At 37.5% G+C, this 20,424-nt stretch overlaps 3 protein-coding genes, 1 long non-coding RNA gene and 1 pseudogene across 5 annotated transcripts; 3 read left to right on the forward strand and 2 right to left on the reverse strand.

The window, feature by feature from the left end:
• Window positions 2,398–4,764, forward strand: LOC104749094 (probable receptor-like protein kinase At2g47060). Its single transcript, XM_010470675.2, has 8 exons — window positions 2,398–2,586; window positions 2,881–2,971; window positions 3,073–3,323; window positions 3,433–3,559; window positions 3,658–3,931; window positions 4,019–4,151; window positions 4,250–4,336; window positions 4,448–4,764. Exons 2-8 carry the CDS (start codon window positions 2,887–2,889, stop codon window positions 4,574–4,576), a joined length of 1,086 nt encoding a protein of 361 aa, XP_010468977.1. The 5' UTR covers window positions 2,398–2,586; window positions 2,881–2,886; the 3' UTR covers window positions 4,577–4,764.
• Window positions 10,345–14,645, forward strand: LOC104749096. Of its 2 annotated transcripts, none has more exons than XM_019238584.1 (4): window positions 10,345–10,717; window positions 10,858–11,867; window positions 13,234–13,718; window positions 13,817–14,645. In XM_019238584.1, exons 1-4 carry the CDS (start codon window positions 10,429–10,431, stop codon window positions 14,022–14,024), a joined length of 1,992 nt encoding a protein of 663 aa, XP_019094129.1. In that variant the 5' UTR covers window positions 10,345–10,428; the 3' UTR covers window positions 14,025–14,645. The 2 variants fall into 2 exon arrangements, with proteins under 2 accessions (XP_019094129.1, XP_010468979.1); XM_010470677.2 differs by having other exon boundaries at window positions 10,858–11,630; window positions 12,997–13,718.
• On the reverse strand, window positions 11,902–13,323 carry LOC104749095. The gene is made up of 3 exons (XR_761315.2): window positions 13,015–13,323; window positions 12,167–12,648; window positions 11,902–12,075 (listed from the first exon to the last, which is right to left on the reverse strand). It is a non-coding gene; the product is annotated as an uncharacterized LOC104749095 (long non-coding RNA).
• On the reverse strand, window positions 14,701–16,024 carry LOC104753183. Its single transcript, XM_010475473.2, has 5 exons — window positions 16,019–16,024; window positions 15,782–15,812; window positions 15,273–15,305; window positions 15,042–15,180; window positions 14,701–14,914 (listed from the first exon to the last, which is right to left on the reverse strand). Exons 1-5 carry the CDS (start codon window positions 16,022–16,024, stop codon window positions 14,860–14,862), a joined length of 264 nt encoding a protein of 87 aa, XP_010473775.1. The 3' UTR covers window positions 14,701–14,859.
• LOC104749097 lies at window positions 18,818–19,712 on the forward strand (annotated as a pseudogene).

Below are 20,424 nucleotides of genomic sequence, written 5' to 3' on the forward strand. Positions count from 1 at the left end.
CATCCCGAGTAAAACCATTAAAGCCTTCTCTCATAAACCAACCAAAACACAATCCCATAAGATCCCAAGATATCCAGTTGACATCGAATCTCCGATCCAACATTGAATTCGCCGTATTGAGACCATCATCACCTTCTCTCACCGCCCGAGTAAAACACAAGCCTAGAGTGAAAAGAGAGAGTTTGAAATTGAGTAATCGCGTCCAAATAGTTTTTCTAATCCTTTCTTTGTTTTTTTCAATTTTTTTTAATAAAAATTTTACTTGGAAAAAGAATTAATGTAGAGAAATGGAAATAAAAGTAAGCAACACATTTTTCTTTTTTCCGAGTCTTACATTGATAACTTGCAAATGTGAGATTACAAACATAGAAACCTCATTTTGTTTGAAAGATATAAATGAAAAACAACAACATATCAGGTCAGACACCCGAATTATTTTAGTGTAGAAGTATAAAAATCAACAATACATCAGGTCACACACCCGAATTATTCAGTCTTGAAATTCTTCGGGAATCCATTAGTGCAGAGATATCACTACATTCGCCGAACCTGCCTCGAACTTTGTCCCCACACGGTCGGCTTTTGCCTGGATACGGTTGAGGTGAGCAGCGCCAAGTCTCATTGGTTTATATAAATCCACCCGTTCCAGCACACGAGACATGCGAATCAAATTTTTCAGGAGCTGCATCTCATAAAATTCTCCACAGAAGTTCCAAACTTCTAAATTTTTGAGTGTGTTCTTCAAGCACGGGTGAGGTTTTCCTTCCAACCAAAATTCGTTTGCATCAATCTGCACTCTCTGCATTTGGACAGGGGTTCCAACAACGAGTTGAAAAGTCAGCGTCTCCAAATATGGACAGCTGTTGATCATGAACCTGATTCCGACAAACTCACGGGGTCGGAGTGTTGTCTTCAACACTAATCTCCTCGTTTCCATAACTGCTTTAAGGCGAATCGGGTCGACATTATCCTGAATCATTTGAATGAAGAACTGACAGATGGTAACTGTCTTAGCAGTTGCCAAACTGCAGAGGAGGTCACAAAATTGTGTTCCTAAGCCAGCATGGTATTGGCTCACCTGCCCAAAGTCCAGCGACACTTCATCCATTCCTCTGTTCACGTTCCTCAACATAAAGGAATGAACTCTGCCAGCATACTTGAAGATCAGAATGCTTGGCAGGTCAAGTGAGGTAGCCTGCACTGCGAAGACACTGTTCTTGAACACCAGCTTCATTAACCGGTTGTTAACTCCGGTTATTGCTCCTAGACCAACATTCCAGCAGTTCTTGATCTGCAGACACTCCAGAAGAGGGGCCCTTGGTAACAAAGACGTGATCATGGCAAGCGACATCCACCCGAAGTAGAGAAACTCTACTTTACCCGCTACTGCCAGCCTTGACGCATCAAAGCGGCAAGCGAGCAGTTTCAGCTTGACGAGTTCTGTTAAATGGTAGAAACTCTCAGGCATTTGAATCATGGTAGCTTCAAATGATGCTTCTACTTCATCTCTGTTCACCCAAAGCCGGTCTGAGAAATCAAGAACAAGATTTTGGACATGCGTAGCGGCTGCGAAATCTATGAGGGTCCACATCTCCACTTCATAACCAATCGGCCTGTGAAAGGAGAGTTCAAACGTATCAACGATCCCACCCGTGAAACTGGATACCCAATTCAAGGCGTAAATTACGAACTGCGCTCGTTTCTCATCTTCGTCAACCCACGCCGGATAGGTTTGAGTGATCACAGCCTCATGAAATGTGACATTTCTCGTCTCGCGACAAATGTGTCTCCAACGTTTGGACAAAACGCTGGTTCTGAGAGCTTCCTTGAACGTCAGATTGGAAATGATCAGCACGAGGAGAAAGTCCGAGAGAGTCGAGATAATGTCGAGAGCACCTCCTGAATCCATTGTTAAGAAGTTTTGGGAGAAGGATAAATGTAATCAAGGAAGTGATTTGCTGTGTTTTTTGCAAGTAAGAATTTGATGTAATCCGGGGTGAGAAAACAACGAGTGTTTCTAGTTCCTTTATATACGTATTTGAAAGGTTGCGACCGTATGTTTATTTTTTTGGCGGGTTACATTTTCACTAACCGCTCTTCTCTGTAAATTTGTCGAACGAACAGTGTTTTATTCTTGAAGAGTTGCAACTTGCAACGATACGCATTTTCTAAGCCAAAATAAATAAATAATTGTTCCCGACTGAGCCAATTATTGAATGTACTAAAAATGGGCTTTACAGTAAATATAAGAGGCCCAATAGAGAATAAATATTGATATACCACCGACCGCAGCAAGTAGCGTCAGTGGTTTTCTCGTAACACTTTACAGTAATCTTGTCTTCATCCAACGGCGTGAAGGGAACGTTGACTAGCTGTCAAACGTTGACATTTAAGTCAAGTTAGATAGAGAGAGAGAGAGCACACCACAGTCAGCCAGATAAAAAAAGAGAGCACACACCAAGCTTGCTTGCTTTTTTATACAAACTAGAAACCCTCTTCCTCGATTCCTTTAGATCTTCGAAACCTCTCTCTCTCTCTCCCTGTAATCTCTACTGGTTCCTCCTTTGGTCTCATTTGGATCTCAAGGTTTTGCTTCTCGATGATTTCTAATTCATGGTTTTCCCGATTTGATTGGATAATAGATTTCGATTTTTATTTTATTTTATCCTCTCTTTGGTTTTAGATTAGTGTTCCTCTGCCGCCCCCAACGTTTATTTTTTCTTTTTTTGAATTTGAATGTTTGTTAGCTTCGATTTCAGATTTTGGATCTTTGTTTAGATTCTCTAATCCCCGCTTTGTATTAGGTTCTTTAGCTTCTGTGGTTATGGTTTTTTTTTTTTGCTACAAGTGTGTACTAATCTGGAGATGAAATGGTTGCAGATAACAATGAGCTGTTTTGGTTGTTGCCGTGAAGATGATTTGCTTGGAGCTGCTGACTATGGAGGTCACAATATGACCAAACAATCTGGAGGTATTTATTTTGTTTCTCTCTTTTTTTTTTTTTTATCTTTATGGTGCTTATCTGTGTTCTTTGAATTGATTTTGTTTGCTTTTGATTTTGAGTGAATATAGGTAATGATGGAAGGCGCAATGGTTCTGAAACTGCTCAAAAAGGTGCTCAAAGTGTTAAGGTTCAGCCTATTGAAGTTGCTGCTATTCTCGCTGATGATCTGATTGAAGCAACCAATGATTTCGGACCTAATTCTCTTATCGGTGAAGGATCTTATGCGAGAGTGTATCACGGTGTGTTAAAGAGTGGTCAGCGTGCAGCCATTAAAAAGTTGGATTCTAACAAACAGCCTGATGAAGAGTTCCTTGCCCAGGTTTGTTTGGTTGATTATATATTTTTGTTGATGGATGATTTATATATGTCACATTGTCCGGCGGCTTTGCATTTGTATTTATGGGAGACACGACACGACCTCCTTGCAGGTTTCCATGGTTTCGAGGTTGAAGCATGCTAACTTTGTTGAGCTCCTTGGGTACTCTGTTGATGGGAATTCCCGGATACTTGTCTTTGAGTTTGCCCAAAACGGATCCCTTCATGATATTCTTCATGGTACATTGGACATGTTTTTTTTGTGTTTCACTTTCAGCTGAGATTGAGAGAGTTGTTTTGTTGATGTTATATATAACAATATCCTATGATTCCATCAGGGAGAAAAGGTGTGAAGGGTGCAAAGCCTGGTCCACTCTTGTCATGGCATCAGCGAGTGAGTATTGCCGTTGGAGCAGCTAGAGGGCTTGAGTACTTACATGAGAAGGCGAACCCACATGTCATCCACCGCGACATCAAGTCCAGCAATGTTCTTATCTTTGATAATGATGTAGCCAAAATCGCTGACTTTGATCTCTCAAATCAAGCTCCTGATATGGCTGCACGCCTTCATTCAACTCGTGTTCTTGGCACCTTCGGTTACCATGCCCCTGAGTAAGTTTCTTTTCATTTTCTTCTTCTTCTTCTATATCCCCACTGCTCAATCGCCATTCTCTCATATGCTTGTCTTCTCTTTAATAGGTATGCAATGACTGGGCAATTGAGTGCCAAGAGTGATGTGTACAGTTTTGGAGTTGTATTGCTCGAGCTTCTTACGGGTCGAAAGCCTGTTGATCATACATTGCCTCGGGGCCAGCAAAGTTTAGTCACATGGGTAAAAATACTAATCTCTTTCTTTCAAAGATGAACAATCTTGCATCTCTAACTTTTCAAAGATCTTACTAAACAGTCAAAACTGTGTTTTTGCCTTAGGCTACACCAAAGCTAAGCGAGGACAAGGTTAAGCAGTGCGTTGATGCAAGACTAGGAGGAGATTACCCACCAAAAGCTGTTGCCAAGGTATATAATAAAAAGAAACCAGTCTTCAACTAATGATTAGGACATAGCGCCAGTCTTGCTTAATTCTCAATAGTTTTGTGTTTGATGATCGTCTTTTGGTTGATAATGCAGTTAGCTGCAGTTGCTGCATTGTGTGTACAATACGAAGCTGATTTCAGACCAAACATGAGTATTGTCGTGAAAGCTCTGCAACCATTGTTGAATGCTCGAACCGGACCTGCCGGAGAAGGAGCACATTAATCTTAACCCTTTAAGCCGTCACCGTTTAAATTGTTCTTTCTATTTATACTGGAGAAATAATTTCATATGACCATCAACATACTAGTTGTTCATAGAATTCTGACGTTGGTACTAATGATTTGACCATTAAACTATCATGTTTTGTTTTTAAAATATAAATTCAAAACAAGTGTGGGGAGTAATTGATATTTTTAAGTACACTACAAATTACAAAATTTGTGAAATGTGTAAGATAGAAAATAGGATGGACAGTGAAGACTAAAGACGTATACGTCGTGACAATTGGAAAACTGGAAAACGGAAGGAAGTTTCGTCGTTGAAAACAAAAACGCTGAGTCTTCTCCGTTGAAGTCAAGAGGTCAACGTACGTCAATTGGAGTGTAAGAGCATGGGCAATGGTGGACACTTGGTTTTGGTCCCCCAAGTTTCTTATTTTTAGTATGAGTATTAGTGTCTATTTGTATTTGGTCCCCCGAATAAATTAGTTATATTTTTAAAATTTAGAAATTTTATTCAACTTAAAAACAAAAACAAAAACAGAAAACATAAAACATAAAAAGAAAAACAAACATTTTATTCAACTCATAGAAATTTTAAAATTAATCTTCATTATCTTGAAGATGTCCAAATTTAGTCCAAATATGCTCAATCAAATCATGTTTTAGTTGGTCATGGGCTTGTTTATCCCGAAGTCTTGTTTGGCGAGTAATCGTAGTGCCGATATTTGAACCCACACCGGCGGCACCAACGGTATATGTTTGATCCACATGTTCTCCTTGTTGAAATTCAGAAACAATGTTTCGGTAACTGTATGCATGGCGTTCATCTTCGACAATCATATTATGGAGTATTATGCATGATCTTATAACATTTGCCATTTTGTATTTATCCCATAAACGAGATGGATTTTTAATAACGGCGAATCTAGCTTGCAAGACTCCAAATGCACGCTCAACATCTTTCCGCACAGCTTCTTGTTTTTTAGAAAAAAAAGATTTTTTCATACCTTGTGGAAGTCGGATAGATTGAATAAAAGTGGCCCAATTTGGATAAATCCCATCAGTGAGATAGTACGCCAAATTGTACTCCCTTCCGTTGACAACGTAGTTGACTTCCGGAGCTTGACCGGTTATTATGTCATCAAAAACATTAGATCGATCAAGAATATTAAGATCGTTCATAGTACCTGGAGCTCCAAAAAAGGCATGCCATATCCAGAGGTCATACGAAGCTACCGCTTCCAACACGATTGTAGGTTTTCCGGTTGACCGTGAATACATGCCTTTCCAAGCAGTGGGACAATTCTTCCACCCCCAATGCATACAGTCAATGCTCCCAATCATCCCGAGAAATCCACGCTGTTCATTTTGATAGAGTAGTCTTTCTAGATCCTCCGGTGTAGGACGTCTTAGATATTCATCTCCAAACACTTGGATGATGCCGGCGGTAAACTCGTGCAAACATTTCCGAGCTGTCGAAGCACCAATTCGTACATACTCGTCAACACTGTCAGACGAACTACCATATGCCAATTGACGAATTGCTGCACTACATTTTTGTATAGGTGAAAGACCAGCCCGTCCGGTTGCATCCTGGGTTTGGCGGAAATATTCGATTTCGGTAGAGAGACGTTGTAAAATTCGCATGAACAATGACTTGTGCATGCGAAACCGTCGCCGGAATAAATATTCTGGCAATATTGGAGTGTCACTAAAATAATCATTCCAAAGATTATTGTGGCCTTCTTCCCGGTTTCGCTCGATAAAAATCCTTTTGTTTGGCTGGTTTGGTTCTGGAATAATATGCGAAGCATCATAAATATTTTCTAAATAAGCATCAAAATTATCACCATCATCTCCTTGGTAGTGATAATGAGCATCATCTGCTTGGTAGTGATAATGGTTTGAAGATGATCCCATTTGGAAAAAAAATTATTAGAAAAAGTAAACTTGTGTTTAAGAGATCAAGAGAGAGCTTGTATTGAGGATAAAGGAAGAAATGACTTGTATTGAGAAAAGTAAACTTGATCTTGTGATAGTGTGAATGAATTTTGCCAAATTGATATGGACGCATATATATAATGAAAGCCAAATTGATCTTGTGACTATTGATCTTGTGACTGATTCGTGGGTGTAACCCGTGATATTAAACCCCGTGAGTTACAACTTTTTCAAGTATATAATGCCAATAATCTGTGATATTAAACACGTGAAATGTGTAACCTGTGAGTTACCACTTTTACAAGTATATACTGCCAATAATCTGTGATATTAAACCCGTGAGTTACCACTTTTACAAGTATATGTCGCCAATAATCAGAACCCGTGAGTCTCAACATCTAAGTTATTACACAACACACATCCGAGGTATTACATGAACAATATAACAAGAAGACATAACACAGTAGCCATTACACCAACAACCAGGACATCATTTACATTTCTAAACCTATTCTCTTTACGTAGCTCAGAAAAAGCATTTTCTAACATAACCAGCTTCTGTTCTGTGGCATAACTCTGGTCCCTAACATGGTTGATAGCTGATTCATAGTCATTGAATAAGGTTAAATAATCTACCTTCTGTGACAGCACTTCATATCGTCTATCCGCATCTCTCATCTCCTCCATTACAGCGACATCCCACCACTTGTGAATATGCATCTCTCCATCATCAACATTTGGGCATGTGAAGAACCTACAATAGATAACACAGTTATCATATATAGTTAAGCTTAAACTTCGGATACATTAAAAACAGAACATTATCGACAATCACACACCTTCTGTTGTAGGAGTTGGACAGAATAGGATGAGCTCCACAGTAGCAAACCTTGGGGAATCCATGCTCAACCTCGGGTTGAGGTGGGTATTGACTCGACTCAGCCGTGAACCTCAACGTACTCTCTGCTTCATCCATAAGAATCAAAGCCTCCGAGTACCTATCATTCTCATAAGATGAGCTCCACAGTAGAAGCATATATGATTAATACTCTCATTAATATTTAAGATGAACTAACAATCTGATTAAGTTGGTTAATACAATAGCCGAGTTACTAGAAATTAAAATACACTTATATTGATTTAGTTTGAAACAGGAAATACAAATCAAACAAACAGGAAATACAAATCACATACATAAGCCGAGTTACTAGAAATTTAAGCAAGAAAAACAAACAACAAACACATGCTCTAATATCAGAAATACTGGGACACTATCTTGTTCATGATAACTTCTTCACTCGCATTCAAGGGTTCTTTTTTGGCTAAGAGAGTGTCTAGGATGGCCAGCTTCTGTAGTTTCTCCTTTTCAGCCAATTCCTCTTTCTTGACATCCCACATGCTCTTATACTCAGCAAGAGTCTTCATGTTTGTGGACTGAGCATTGTTCCTCTTCGCCTTCGCAGCCTTGATCCCTTCTGGCCTTTTCTCATACTCCTCAACATTGCAGCTTGATGATTGTGAACCTTCAGTAGCTTGTTTCCTCTTCGTTGCAGGCTGAGATGGGGGCGTGTTAATAGTGTTAAGGGTTAGAAATTTCTGCTCAAACCTTAACCGAAACCAACAATGTTCAAGGTTAAATCTCTTCTTATGGTCAGCGAAGTAGATATCATGTGCATTCTTTAAGATATCATTTTCAGAATGACCAGAGCTGTTCAGTCTCTCTGCAGCTGCGAATGCCGCACAGAACTTGTTAGTTTGGTCATTTATCTTGTGCCAACGCTGCTTGCAATGTGTCACCAGCATCTGTTCACCACCATTTCTAGCATGAGGAGTGTCATCATAGTATTTTTGAATCCTTTGCCAGTAGCTTCCTCCCTTTTGTTGATTTGCAACGATGGCATCTTTTGAAATGTTGAGCCATGCGGAGATCAAGACTTCATCATCAGCAGGTGTCCATGTCTTTCTCTCCTTGCGCACCAATGGTGTTTCTTGAGAAAGAGTTGGCGCCTCAGAAGGTTGGGAGCTGTGAGGAGAAGGTTGGGAGCTGTGAGGAGAAGGTTGTGAGCTGCTCTGTCCAGAAGTTGTATAACTTTCCCAACGAAAGTTTTCATTTAAACCACCTTCTTCTTGACTGCTAAGCAGGTTTAAGTAAGAAGAAGACTGAAAGAAAGGATTCGTAGAATCCATATGAAGAAGCGAGTAGAGAAGAGAAGGAATGAGAATAGAAGCGAGTATAGAAGAGAAGTGATAAGCGAGTAAAAGTGAGAAGGGGTTACTAAATGAAAGAGATTTATGATGGAAATAGGAAGAAGATGGTTGGGGTTTAATAGGTTAAAAGGTAACTTGCAATAAGTAACAACACATAAAGACCAAACAACCAATGTCTAATCACAATTTATGACAAGTACACATTACAACTACCAAATTAAACAAGAAACTATGAACAAACCACACTAAAATAAATACAATCAACTACACAACAATCACAATTTATTAGAAGTACACATTACAACTACCAAATGAAAAACCTAATGTAAAAAATCAATGTAAAATCATTTTAGCAACCATACGAGTACTTATCACACCTAGTTCGTATACATGTCAAAGCAACCATATCAATTACACAACAATCATCAAATTTAAAACCTATAATAGAGTTTCTATATACCAATGATCCGTTAAAAATTAAGACAAAAAAACCAAAGTTTTACCAAAATCAATGTTAAAAACAATTTTAGCAACCATAAGATTTGGTAAACTATCAACGGCAAACGACACAGACACAAAGACGTTCATAAGATGAACTTCGACATACTTAACAACGAAGTTCATCTTACCAACGTCTTTGACAATAGAACAAATGTTATACTCATGTTATACAGAAACAAATCGACTTTTAGACAGAGACAAATCGATTTTTACACAGAGACAAATCGATCTTTACACATGAAAAAACAGAACGAGACCGATAACCCTAACTCAATATCCCTAATTCAATAACCCTAATTCAATAACCGTAATTCGATAACCCTAATTCAATAACCCTAATTCTCTAACCCTAATTCGATAACCCTAATTCTCTAACCATTATTCGATAATCAGTGATAATGAGAGAAATCTCCTATTGGGGGAAGAAGACAAACCTTAATTAGCACGATTGAACTGCCAGACAAGCTTCGGGAGACAGAGAAGATCGCTTCGGGAGAGAAGATCGGACCGCCGGACAAGATTCGAGACAGAAGATCGGACCGGCTTCAGGAGAAATAGAAGATCGGCTTCGGTAATTCGTCAAAAAATTCCGGTGAGAAGAACGGAACGGCTGCGTGAAATCGTCGAGGATGTGTATCGCGTTTGTCGTCGCCGTCGAGAGAAAAGAAAGAAGTTGAATAAATTTTTTGTCTCAAAATTTTTTTTTCGTTTAACCCTAAAGACACCCAATCAGAATGGAGCACGTGGCGAAGAAGACAGACGAAAAACGTTCCCAAATAAAAAGCGTTTTTTTAATTTTGGGCTTTTCTGAAATAAATTTAAAAAAATAAAAAACCAAGGACGGCCCAAATCATCACCCTTGTACATGGTCTAAGAAAGTAAACGGACGTAAACGAAACGGCGCACACGAGGGGCTTCCACTCAACCACTGCCAACAAGGCATTTAACCACGATTCTGGACCAATCAAAAACGCATGATTTGTAATTCCTAAATTACCCTTCATGATAACCGATATTTCAGGGATAAAATCGTCAAATCGCACTTGCTTCATCCGTCGCGGAATAAATAAATATAAGTAAGGAAGAGAGATACTTTAATAATAATTGAAAAAAAAAAAAAAAAAANAAAAAAAAAGCCCTGATCATTCCAAGATTCCTCTGACGATTCGAAGTAGCTAAAGCTTACTGCGGCGGAACAAGAAGATGTCGACGAACACGGCGGGGGATGGGGATTCCGGGGTGGTGGTGGCGGAGATGGCTGAAGGTCAGTACGTGAAGGCGAAGACGTCAGTGTGGTGGGATATAGGGAATTGTCAAGTCCCAAAAGGTCATGACGCTCATGGAATTGCGCAGAACGTTACATCGGCGCTTGGTAAGATGAACTACTGTGGTCCCGTTTCAATCTCTGCTTATGGAGATACCAATCTTATCCCTTTAGCCATCCAGCACGCTCTTAATTCTACTGGTATCGCTCTCAACCACGTCCCTGCCGGTATTAACTCAAACCCTAAACCCTATAAGTATCTCTCTGTGTTACTACTTCTCATCATCTTGATTTAATAATGATATCACTAATGCCTTACATACAGCCTCTGATTGGATTTTGAATTCTGTATTGAATCTTTTATTTAGGTGTGAAGGATGCGAGTGATAAGAAGATTCTAGTGGACATGTTGTTTTGGGCATTGGACAATCCTGCTCCTGCGAATTTTATGTTGATTTCAGGAGACAGAGACTTCTCCAATGCTCTACATGGATTGAGGATGAGACGTTACAATATACTGTTGGCTCAGCCTCTCAAAGCATCAGTGCCGCTTATTCATGCTGCAAGGACTGTGTGGCTTTGGACTAGCCTATCTGCTGGAGGATGTCCTCTCACGCCAAGCGAAAGCTCACAACTTGTTCTCAATTCCACTCTTCAATCTTCTTCTGTGTCTAGTTCATCAAGCCAACCTCTGGATTCTAACAACAAATCAAAGGTTAAATACGTTCCAAAACCATCAAATCAGCAGCCTAAAGTCCAGGAAAGTAAGCCTAACAATAACTACCGTCAGCAACAACAGAACAACACTCAAGGGAAACAGTTTAAGAAAGCCCCACATGAGTTTTTTGCCAGTAGCCAGCAGCAGCAGCCCTCTAGCAGACCTCCTCCCAATTTACAACCCTCTAGCAATGTTAACCCTTTCCCTGGTAATGTCATGAGTAATCATCCTCAGAATCAGTTACAGTACAACTATCCTCCTAGACCTGGTCCTCCTTTTCCTCCTAGACAACCTTACCCTAACCCTGATCCTTCTTGGAATAATGGAAATAATAGCATTCCAAATCATGCTCAAAACTATTATCCCAATGCTGTCAGGCCAGGTGCTCCTAATATGCAGCCACCTTATGGTAATGTTTTCCGCCCCTATCGCCCAGAGAACCTGCAGCCTCCTACTGGTAATGGTTTCCGTCCTATGCACGGGCCTAGGTTTTCGTCTCCACCTCTCTTGACTGCACCTGATATCAGCAATCTAAGTGTGTCTCAATATCCTAGTCAAACTCAAAATCGTCCCAACTTCAACCATCAAGTTAGACAAGAATACAGACCAAAGATGGAGTCCTCATTCTCTCCTAGCTTAAACGGTCCAAATAACGGTTATCTTCNTCATGGACTGAGGATGAGACGTTACAATATACTATTGGCTCAGCCTCTCAAAGCATCAGTGCCGCTTATTCATGCTGCTAGGACTGTGTGGCTTTGGACTAGCCTATCTGCTGGAGGATGTCCTCTCACGCCAAGCGAAAGCTCACAACTTGTTCTCAATTCCACTCTTCAATCTTCTTCTGTGTGTAGTTCATCAAGCCAACCTCTGNACCAATGGTGTTTCTTTAGAAAGAGTTGGCGCCTCAGAAGGTTGGGAGCTGTGAGGAGAAGGTTGGNGTAGTTCATCAAGCCAACCTCTGGATTCTAACAACAAATCAAAGGTTAAATACGTTCCAAAATCATCAAATCAGCAGCCAAAAGTCCAGGAAAGTAAGCCTAACAATAACTACCGTCAGCAGCAACAACAACAACAACAACAGAACAACACTCAAGGGAAACCGTTTAAGAAAGCCCCACATGAGCTTTTTGCCAGTAGCCAGCAGCAGCCCTCTAGCAGACCTCCTCCCAATTTACAACCCCCTAGCAACGTTAACCCTTTCCCTGGTAATGTCATGAGTAATCATCCTCAGAATCAGTTACAGTACAACTATCCTCCTAGACCTGGTCCTCCTTTTCCTCCTAGACAACCTTACCCTAACCCTGATCCTTCTTGGAATAATAGAAATAATAGCATTCCAAATCATGCTCAAAACTATTATCCCAATGCTGTCAGGCCAGGTGCTCCTAATATGCAGCCACCTTATGGTAATGTTTTCCGCTCTTATCGCCCAGAGAACCTGCAGCCTCCTACTGGTAATGGTGCCCATCCTATGCACGGGCCTAGGTTCTCGTCTCCACCTCTCTTGTCGGCACCTGATATCAGCAATCTAAGTCTGTCTCAGTATCCGAGTCAAACTCTAAATCGTCCTAACTTCAACCATCAAGTTAGGCAAGAATTCAGACCAAAGATGGAATCCTCATTCTCTCCTAGCTTAAACGGTCCAAATAACGGTTATCTTCCACGGAGTAGTAGTGCCCCAGTAACTCAGTCTACGTCCACTCCTGGAGTTTCGCCTTCTCAGCCTCCAGTGGTTACTGGGTCTGGGACCAGCAATGGTATGTGGGGAACGCAAGAGTGTCCACCNTCTTATCGCCCAGAGAACCTGCATCCTCCTACTGGTAACGGTGCCCATCCTATGCACGGGCCTAGGTTCTCGTCTCCACCTCTCTTGTCGGCACCTGATATCAGCAATCTAAGTCTGTCTCAGTATCCGAGTCAAACTCTAAATCGTCCTAACTTCAACCATCAAGTTAGGCAAGAATTCAGACCAAAGATGGAATCCTCATTCTCTCCTAGCTTAAACGGTCCAAATAACGGTTATCTTCCACGGAGTAGTAGTGCCCCAGTAACTCAGTCTACGTCCACTCCTGGAGTTTCGCCTTCTCAGCCTCCAGTGGTTACTGGGTCTGGGACCAGCAATGGTATGTGGGGAACGCAAGAGTGTCCACCACCATCTGAGTATGTTCAAGGCCTTATAGGTGTTATCCTACATGCTCTTAACATCTTGAAAACTGAAAAAGTTTCGCCTACCGAGCCTAATATCTCGGATTGCATTCAGTACGGGGATCCAAAGCATCGTGGTACTGATGTAAAGAAGGCTTTGGACGGTGCATTAGAGCACCATATGATCATGGTGAATAATGTAGGTAAACTAAAGCTCTACATTGGCAGAAACGAAACTCTATGGAACTGTGTAAACCCTTTAGGGGGAAACCCTAAGAAATACCCAAAAGCAACTTGGGATAGACTACAAAAGTTTCTAACCTCATCTCCTGGGCGGGCAGCGTTTACAGCAACTCAGTGCAGGTGAGAATAGTTTTGCTTTTCTTAAAAGAACTTTAATAGTTTCTTTACCCATGTAGTATTGTAAAATCGTTTTCTAACTCTTTTCATTACATATATAGGTATGAAGCTGCACAAGTTCTGAAAAAGGAATGTCTAAAAGAGCTTACTTTAGGTGACATACTGCAGATCTTGAATATAACAGCAACCACAAAGAAATGGATTAGTCATCATCAAACAGGATGGAAACCAATTACTATTAGTCTTGATGCAGAGACCACAAACGAGACAGCAACCGAAACGGATACAGGTATCCAAACCGATGCCTAAAATTCAATCTTTGTTCCATGAAATATTGAAGGAGTAGCAGCCATAAGCAGAGCATATATGGGTACTACTTTTAATATTAGAGAGCACTAAGACATGGAAAATGGTGTTTTTCATATCTAAAACTTCAGAATGAGTTGATTCTGAAGTCTAAGTACTAGTTTTCTGAATAGTAGCAGCACTATCTTCTTTTCTTTTCATTTTACTTTGGTCGGTTTAGTCTAGAGGATAGAAGGGTAAAACAATTGGGGGTGGTTTAAGGTTTGGATCTATTAGTCATGTGTTAGTACATGGTTGGGTTCATAGAAGCCTTAAGCGTTGTCATCACCAAGAAGATTGCACAATTTCATGGTGAGAGAATGATAAACATGTGATTGGGAACCTCTGCATCACCTAAGTGTTTCTACATTAGTTACAGTTGTTTTGTTTCTTTTGGTCTTAAGAGGTTACAGTTAATTTTCGTGAAATCCCACTGTCGCTGGAGTGATAATATCTGTAATTTCTCCTCTTCTTTTCTTTTTAGTTAAATCTTATGTCTTATTCTGAACCATAAACTTCCGTTTATGTATTGTATATCATTTCTACGGGTACTTTTGATTGTTTTTAATCAAACAATTATGCGAACCAGTAGAATACCTACATGATTATTAGAAGTTGTGTATTATAAATTTATAAGCTTTATATAACATCATAATTTTTACATACAGTATCAAAGAACAATCTCAAAAAAGAGAAAAAATAAAAGAAAGGAAAAGCGTTGGAATAACAAAAATAAAATAATACAAAGCTTGCATACCCAACCAATGATTCAAAATGTAATGTTGTAAGAGAATCTGAATCATGGAAGAAAAGGATTGTGAGACGGGAACGTCTGTTTTTGAAGATTATAAGCCCTGCAAATGCCAAAAATATACCAATTGATACTAGTATTTCTAAAAAAAAGCAATATTGTTTACAATTTATACAGTATATAGCTAAGTATAATAGAATAATAAATAGGTTTGGCAACGATACACGGACCTGTTAGCTTTGACTCCACCAAGTCCGATGGTTCCTAAAACGATAAGAAGGAAAGGTGCGCCGATCAACCAAGGGTTGCCTCTTTTGGCAGATGCATATGCCCTTGGAACTCCAGTCCTGACAACCCTCGAATACACACCTTCGATGTTACAAAAACTCCAGTCTCATCAATGTGTGTGTAACCCACTAAGAAGACATTAGACATGTGAGAGTGTTGAGTAGTCTTTTTACCTGCTCTATAATATCTTTGATCCCTAACACCACCTGCAAACAGAGAGAGTGAGAGGAATGTGTTAATTACAATTAGAGACAATAGTTGAGAATGAATAGATATAAAATGCTATATTCTGTTGAAAAAAAAACAGAGTAAGCATGTCTTGATCTGCGGACTTGTAAACCCAAATGAGCTAGCATACAAGAGTGTATAGTAAGTAGTAGTATGTGATGGTCTCTTAACCACATTTTTCCAACAACAGAAGCTCCAAGGACTCTCAAAATCTGTGATATCAATAGCAAAACTATTTTAACATCTGGGGAACAAGAGAAAGATCCAGACTTGCAAGCACTACACATAATGGACCTTGTTTCATTTTTCATGCGGAAAGCTGATTTCACACGACAGGAACCTAGTAGTAGCTCTCTCATTTTGGGTAAATTGCAGACCTGTGGATTCTTCTTAACTATAACACCAAGGAAAGGTCAAATCAGAGAGAGAGAGAGAGAGAGAGAGAGAGAGATACCAGAGTCAAGGCAAGAGTAAGCTTCAGATATCTGCAAGCAAATTTAATACACTAACTTAATAAAAAGTTGTCTTGTAAGATTTGGATCCACCAACAAAACAAGAGAGAGAGATATCTGAAAGAGAGAGAATTCCTCAAACATTTATATATTAAAAAATCTATATATATATATATATATCTATATACACATTTTTGGAGACATTTATAAAATAAATCCTGAAGTTGGCACTTATTTACAATCATGTCATTGGCTTTAAATAATTTATTTAATAAACAAATTAACTCTACCTATATTCCATTTTTTATAGAAACTAAGTGTTTTGAAAGATAACAGACATAATTGCAAATGTATACAGATTTTATTTCGTTATTTTATAAGGAGGTGAAAGAAGAGATTCACTTACTTGATAAAAATTTGAAAAATTGATTGACAAAAATTGATTTTTAAACTCACATACTATATTTTACTTTCACAGGTTTCGTATGATGAGTTTTTGCGGATTAAAAATATTTGAACATGTTGCGTGATCCACCTAGCATTGCGGGTTTGGACTATAGAACCAACACTAAAACTATTAGTTTATTTTATATATTATAGATTTGTAGTCATACTTTGGAAAATTAACTGATAAATTATTTAGTGTATGAACTACCAAATATTACACATACTACAACACATTCTTAATATTCAAAAAAAAAAAAATTATACACATAAAAATTACACTAAAAACATACCATATAGACATATACCTCTATTTAATTATTGAAAACAAAACTAAGTATTTTAAAATTTTATATTCTATCTAATAACAAATTTAATGTAATTAGGTTGTAAACTGTATTAAACGTCAGAAGAAAAAAAAATATTCTAAACAAAATTATAAATTAATTTGATAAAAGTTAATTAATTAGGAATTTGAAAACTAAATAAATTAAAAATTATTATTTAAAATACAATAATTTATAATTTAGTCACACGGTGTACCGTGGGTTAAAACCTAGTATATATATATATATATATACATTTTCAGAAACATTTATGAAAAAATTCCTGAAGTTCTAATTTATTTACAATCTGCTATTCACATTTACTATTAAATCACTCACATAACACCCTACTCTCATTGAAACTATAAATAGTTCTTTTTCACGGCAGCTCATAACAACACCAAAACCAAAAGTGATAAACTTATACAGAAAAACTTTAATTAATATCAAGTGTTGTGTTTCTTATACAATCTGTACTCATTTATCTTTGTTTATAACTGTATCAGATTCAAGATCCAAAAGTATTGTCATGGTCATGTCACAACAAGTCAACAATGTAAGCATCTACACTAAAGATTTAAACTATTATAATTTGTCTCTTGATTTTATTTACAGGCTCCAAAGGAAAAGACTATCAAGAAGATGACATAACGCTAAAGAGCTTCTTTTTAATGGCTATTATGTTTTTTTATAAAATATGTTTTTGGTTAACTCTCATTCTCACTTCTAATGTTTATTTGTAGTGCAACTAAAGATGACAGATAGGTTTATTTATTTTGCATTCCACATGTAGTTTCTTACTGTACCTTTTAATTGTTTATGTTAAAAGTATGATACAATGAAGTGCATTTTTATCAACCTCCGATCATTTACAAAGCAAACATAATATTATTAGCTTTATAACGTACAAGATGAGCCAACATACTGTTTTGATTTCGAAAGGAGATTCACAGTTATTAATCTACAAAATTTGGATGAATCGAACAATGAAAGAAATCGTTGATTTCCTCTCTGACTTTTTTTTAACAGTCGGCGGATGTTTTTAAGGGAACCCAATTTTCCTTTCTTATTCATGTCTTTGAATTTTATTAATATTAATTATTTCCATATGTTTATATATCTCTCTCTTTTTATGTTAAAAATGTACATATTATACAAATTATCCTGGGGAGTAAATTATAGAATTAAAGCCTTCCAATATAAAGGAATAAATTATATATTAACTAATTTCATAAATAATAATTAGCATATCCGAATATGTGTTTGGAAATTATTCACTTGCATATTCTATCCACAGTTATATGTGCACTACATATATAATGTAAGTGTTCTACAGAGTAACATGATTTGTTTTAAAAACACACTAATGCGGTGCACGAGAACAACTAATTTAATTTATCAATTTCCAAATGAAAACAATTAATTGATATATACATCAAACCAATACTATTCTATATATTAAAAATACACAAATGTGATGGACTACGGGTCAAGACCTAAATAACATTATAACATTTATATTAAAAATCAAAGAACTTAATCATTTTATTAAAAATCATTAATATTAGTTATGAAAGGAATTTTTTCTTTTCATGGTAAAATATTGGATAAATTCAATAACTATTTATAACTATACCAAGTAAAAAATTAATAAACAACCACAAAACAACAAACAATTATAACATAAATTTAAAATTTAAATTTTTTAAAAAATATAGTCCCGCGGTGTACCGCGAGTTAAAATCTATTATATTTACAAAAAAAAAAAAAAAAATCAATGTACCAATTTAATTTGGTGTAGACAACAAAAGTGTAAAAAGATTTTTAGTCAAATTATCAAAATTATCATATTTTTCAATATACCTTTAAGACGATATATCTTATAGTATAATTTTGTTAAAGTTTTTTTCTGCCAATTTTTTTTATTTTTGTTAAAGTTTATTGGAACATACATATTGATAATTTAGGAACTGTTTAAAAAAATTCTGAGTATCATTTTCTAAACCTAAAAATTTGTAATATTATATAATTTATTTTTTGTTTATGCAAACTATTACAATTTAATCCATATTTGCATTAAATATATATATATATATATATATAGCAAAAATATATTAATTGCATAACCGTTTTAACCCTAAATCTAACGCGCAATTCACTCGCTACCATATGTAAAAATTACTAGAAATTCCTAATTAACTGCCAAATATAGAGGAACTATAAATATACAAAAGAAAACATGCATAATTCTCTATATCAAACCTCTCTTTCTCCCTCCGATCAATCCGCTCGCTCTCCTTTCCGATCCCTTTCTCCTTTCATACCAATCATCATCATCATGAACACTCCAATAATCAAACTTGTCTTTCTCTTTTTATCCCTCACCGCAACCGCAACCGCTGCATCCGTCAAACCCACTAACAACTACCTTTTCACACCTCACGCAAAAGCAGTCGCGGGAATATGATCCGTTATCCAAACTGACATGAGTCTTTGCTGCAAAACCCTCAAGCACGTTCCTACCGATGACCCCATCGAATTGATCCGAGCGTTAGCCGTTGCTGCTGAGAAGGCAGTGAAGCGAAGTGTCACTTTCCTCACCGAGAGCAAACCAAAACACAAATCAAGCGTGATCGCCACGACTGTGATCAACAGCTGCGAGAAAAACTTGAATTACGCCTTGGAAGATTTCGCTGATTTTTGGAAAGCTACGGGAAAAAACGTAACGACGTTGGCTTATAACTATTTTACTTGTAAGAAGGAGTTGATGTCAATCATGGGGTATCATTCGACTTGTTTGGATGATATTGAAGACAAGAATTTGCTCAAGGAAGTGGAGACTGGGATTGGAGCTGGGAAGAAGCTATCTAGTGATTCCTTTGATGTCTTTAATAATTTGAATACTATTTTCAAGACTTTTGGTATTAAGGTGAAGCTTAACGAGAACGACACTTCGCCCCGACCACCACCGTTGTCTGATTATTATTACTGATTTAAGGGATTCGATGTAATAATTAATTATAACCTAGAGCGATCGCGAATGGGAGTCATAGATGGCTGGTTCTGTCACGTATGATTTATTTTATGCGTTATTTGTGATGTATGTTTTATAGGTTTATTACATGTACGGACGGATTTGGTGATGATTGGAAAGGATATATTATATTAACGAATTGTGCATTTTTTTTTGTCTATATTATATTATTTATTCGACATAGTAACTAAAATATCTTCAATTTTATAAATAATGACATAACGTCGTCCACAAACAAAAAAAGTATCTAAATAGTTTGTCTTCAAATCGGTTAAAAGGTTGTAGTAACTGAGAATGTCATTCGATGCTGGCATGCACAACATCATCATAGCTCATTAGAAGAAAAACGTTTCCATTACGCAATCACCTGTTGTCCATCGACTACACCTTTCAGCCTGATCTTAGGCCCTGACTCACCCTCCGTGGACGAACCTTGCGGAGGAACCCAAGGGTTTACGGATGTCCATCGTGTATTAAAGTGGTTTACCGTTGTTAACGATTAACCGGCTGTTAAATAACCACCGTATATATATCTGGTAACTATAAAAGGGCTAACTGTATTATTAACATCTATATCGTTTTATATATATACACATTAATTTGCCTCCATGTACATTACGAGCTAGGAAGAGAATCACGACAAAGTCATTTACAAATGTGTTCTCGCTTGCTCCTTCTATTAATTATAGATTGGATCTGATTGGTAACTCATTAACAAAATGCAAGTATAGTGACAGTTAACCACATACAATAGCTCTTATTATGGTTGACAAAGTCTATTCATAGGAAGAGGTTGAATCATATTTCGTAAAATTGAGAATTTTCTACAATTATGATTTCG

The sequence above is a fragment of the Camelina sativa genome, chromosome 16, assembly GCF_000633955.1.
Source record: "Camelina sativa cultivar DH55 chromosome 16, Cs, whole genome shotgun sequence".
Classification (NCBI taxonomy): Eukaryota; Viridiplantae; Streptophyta; class Magnoliopsida; order Brassicales; family Brassicaceae; genus Camelina; species Camelina sativa.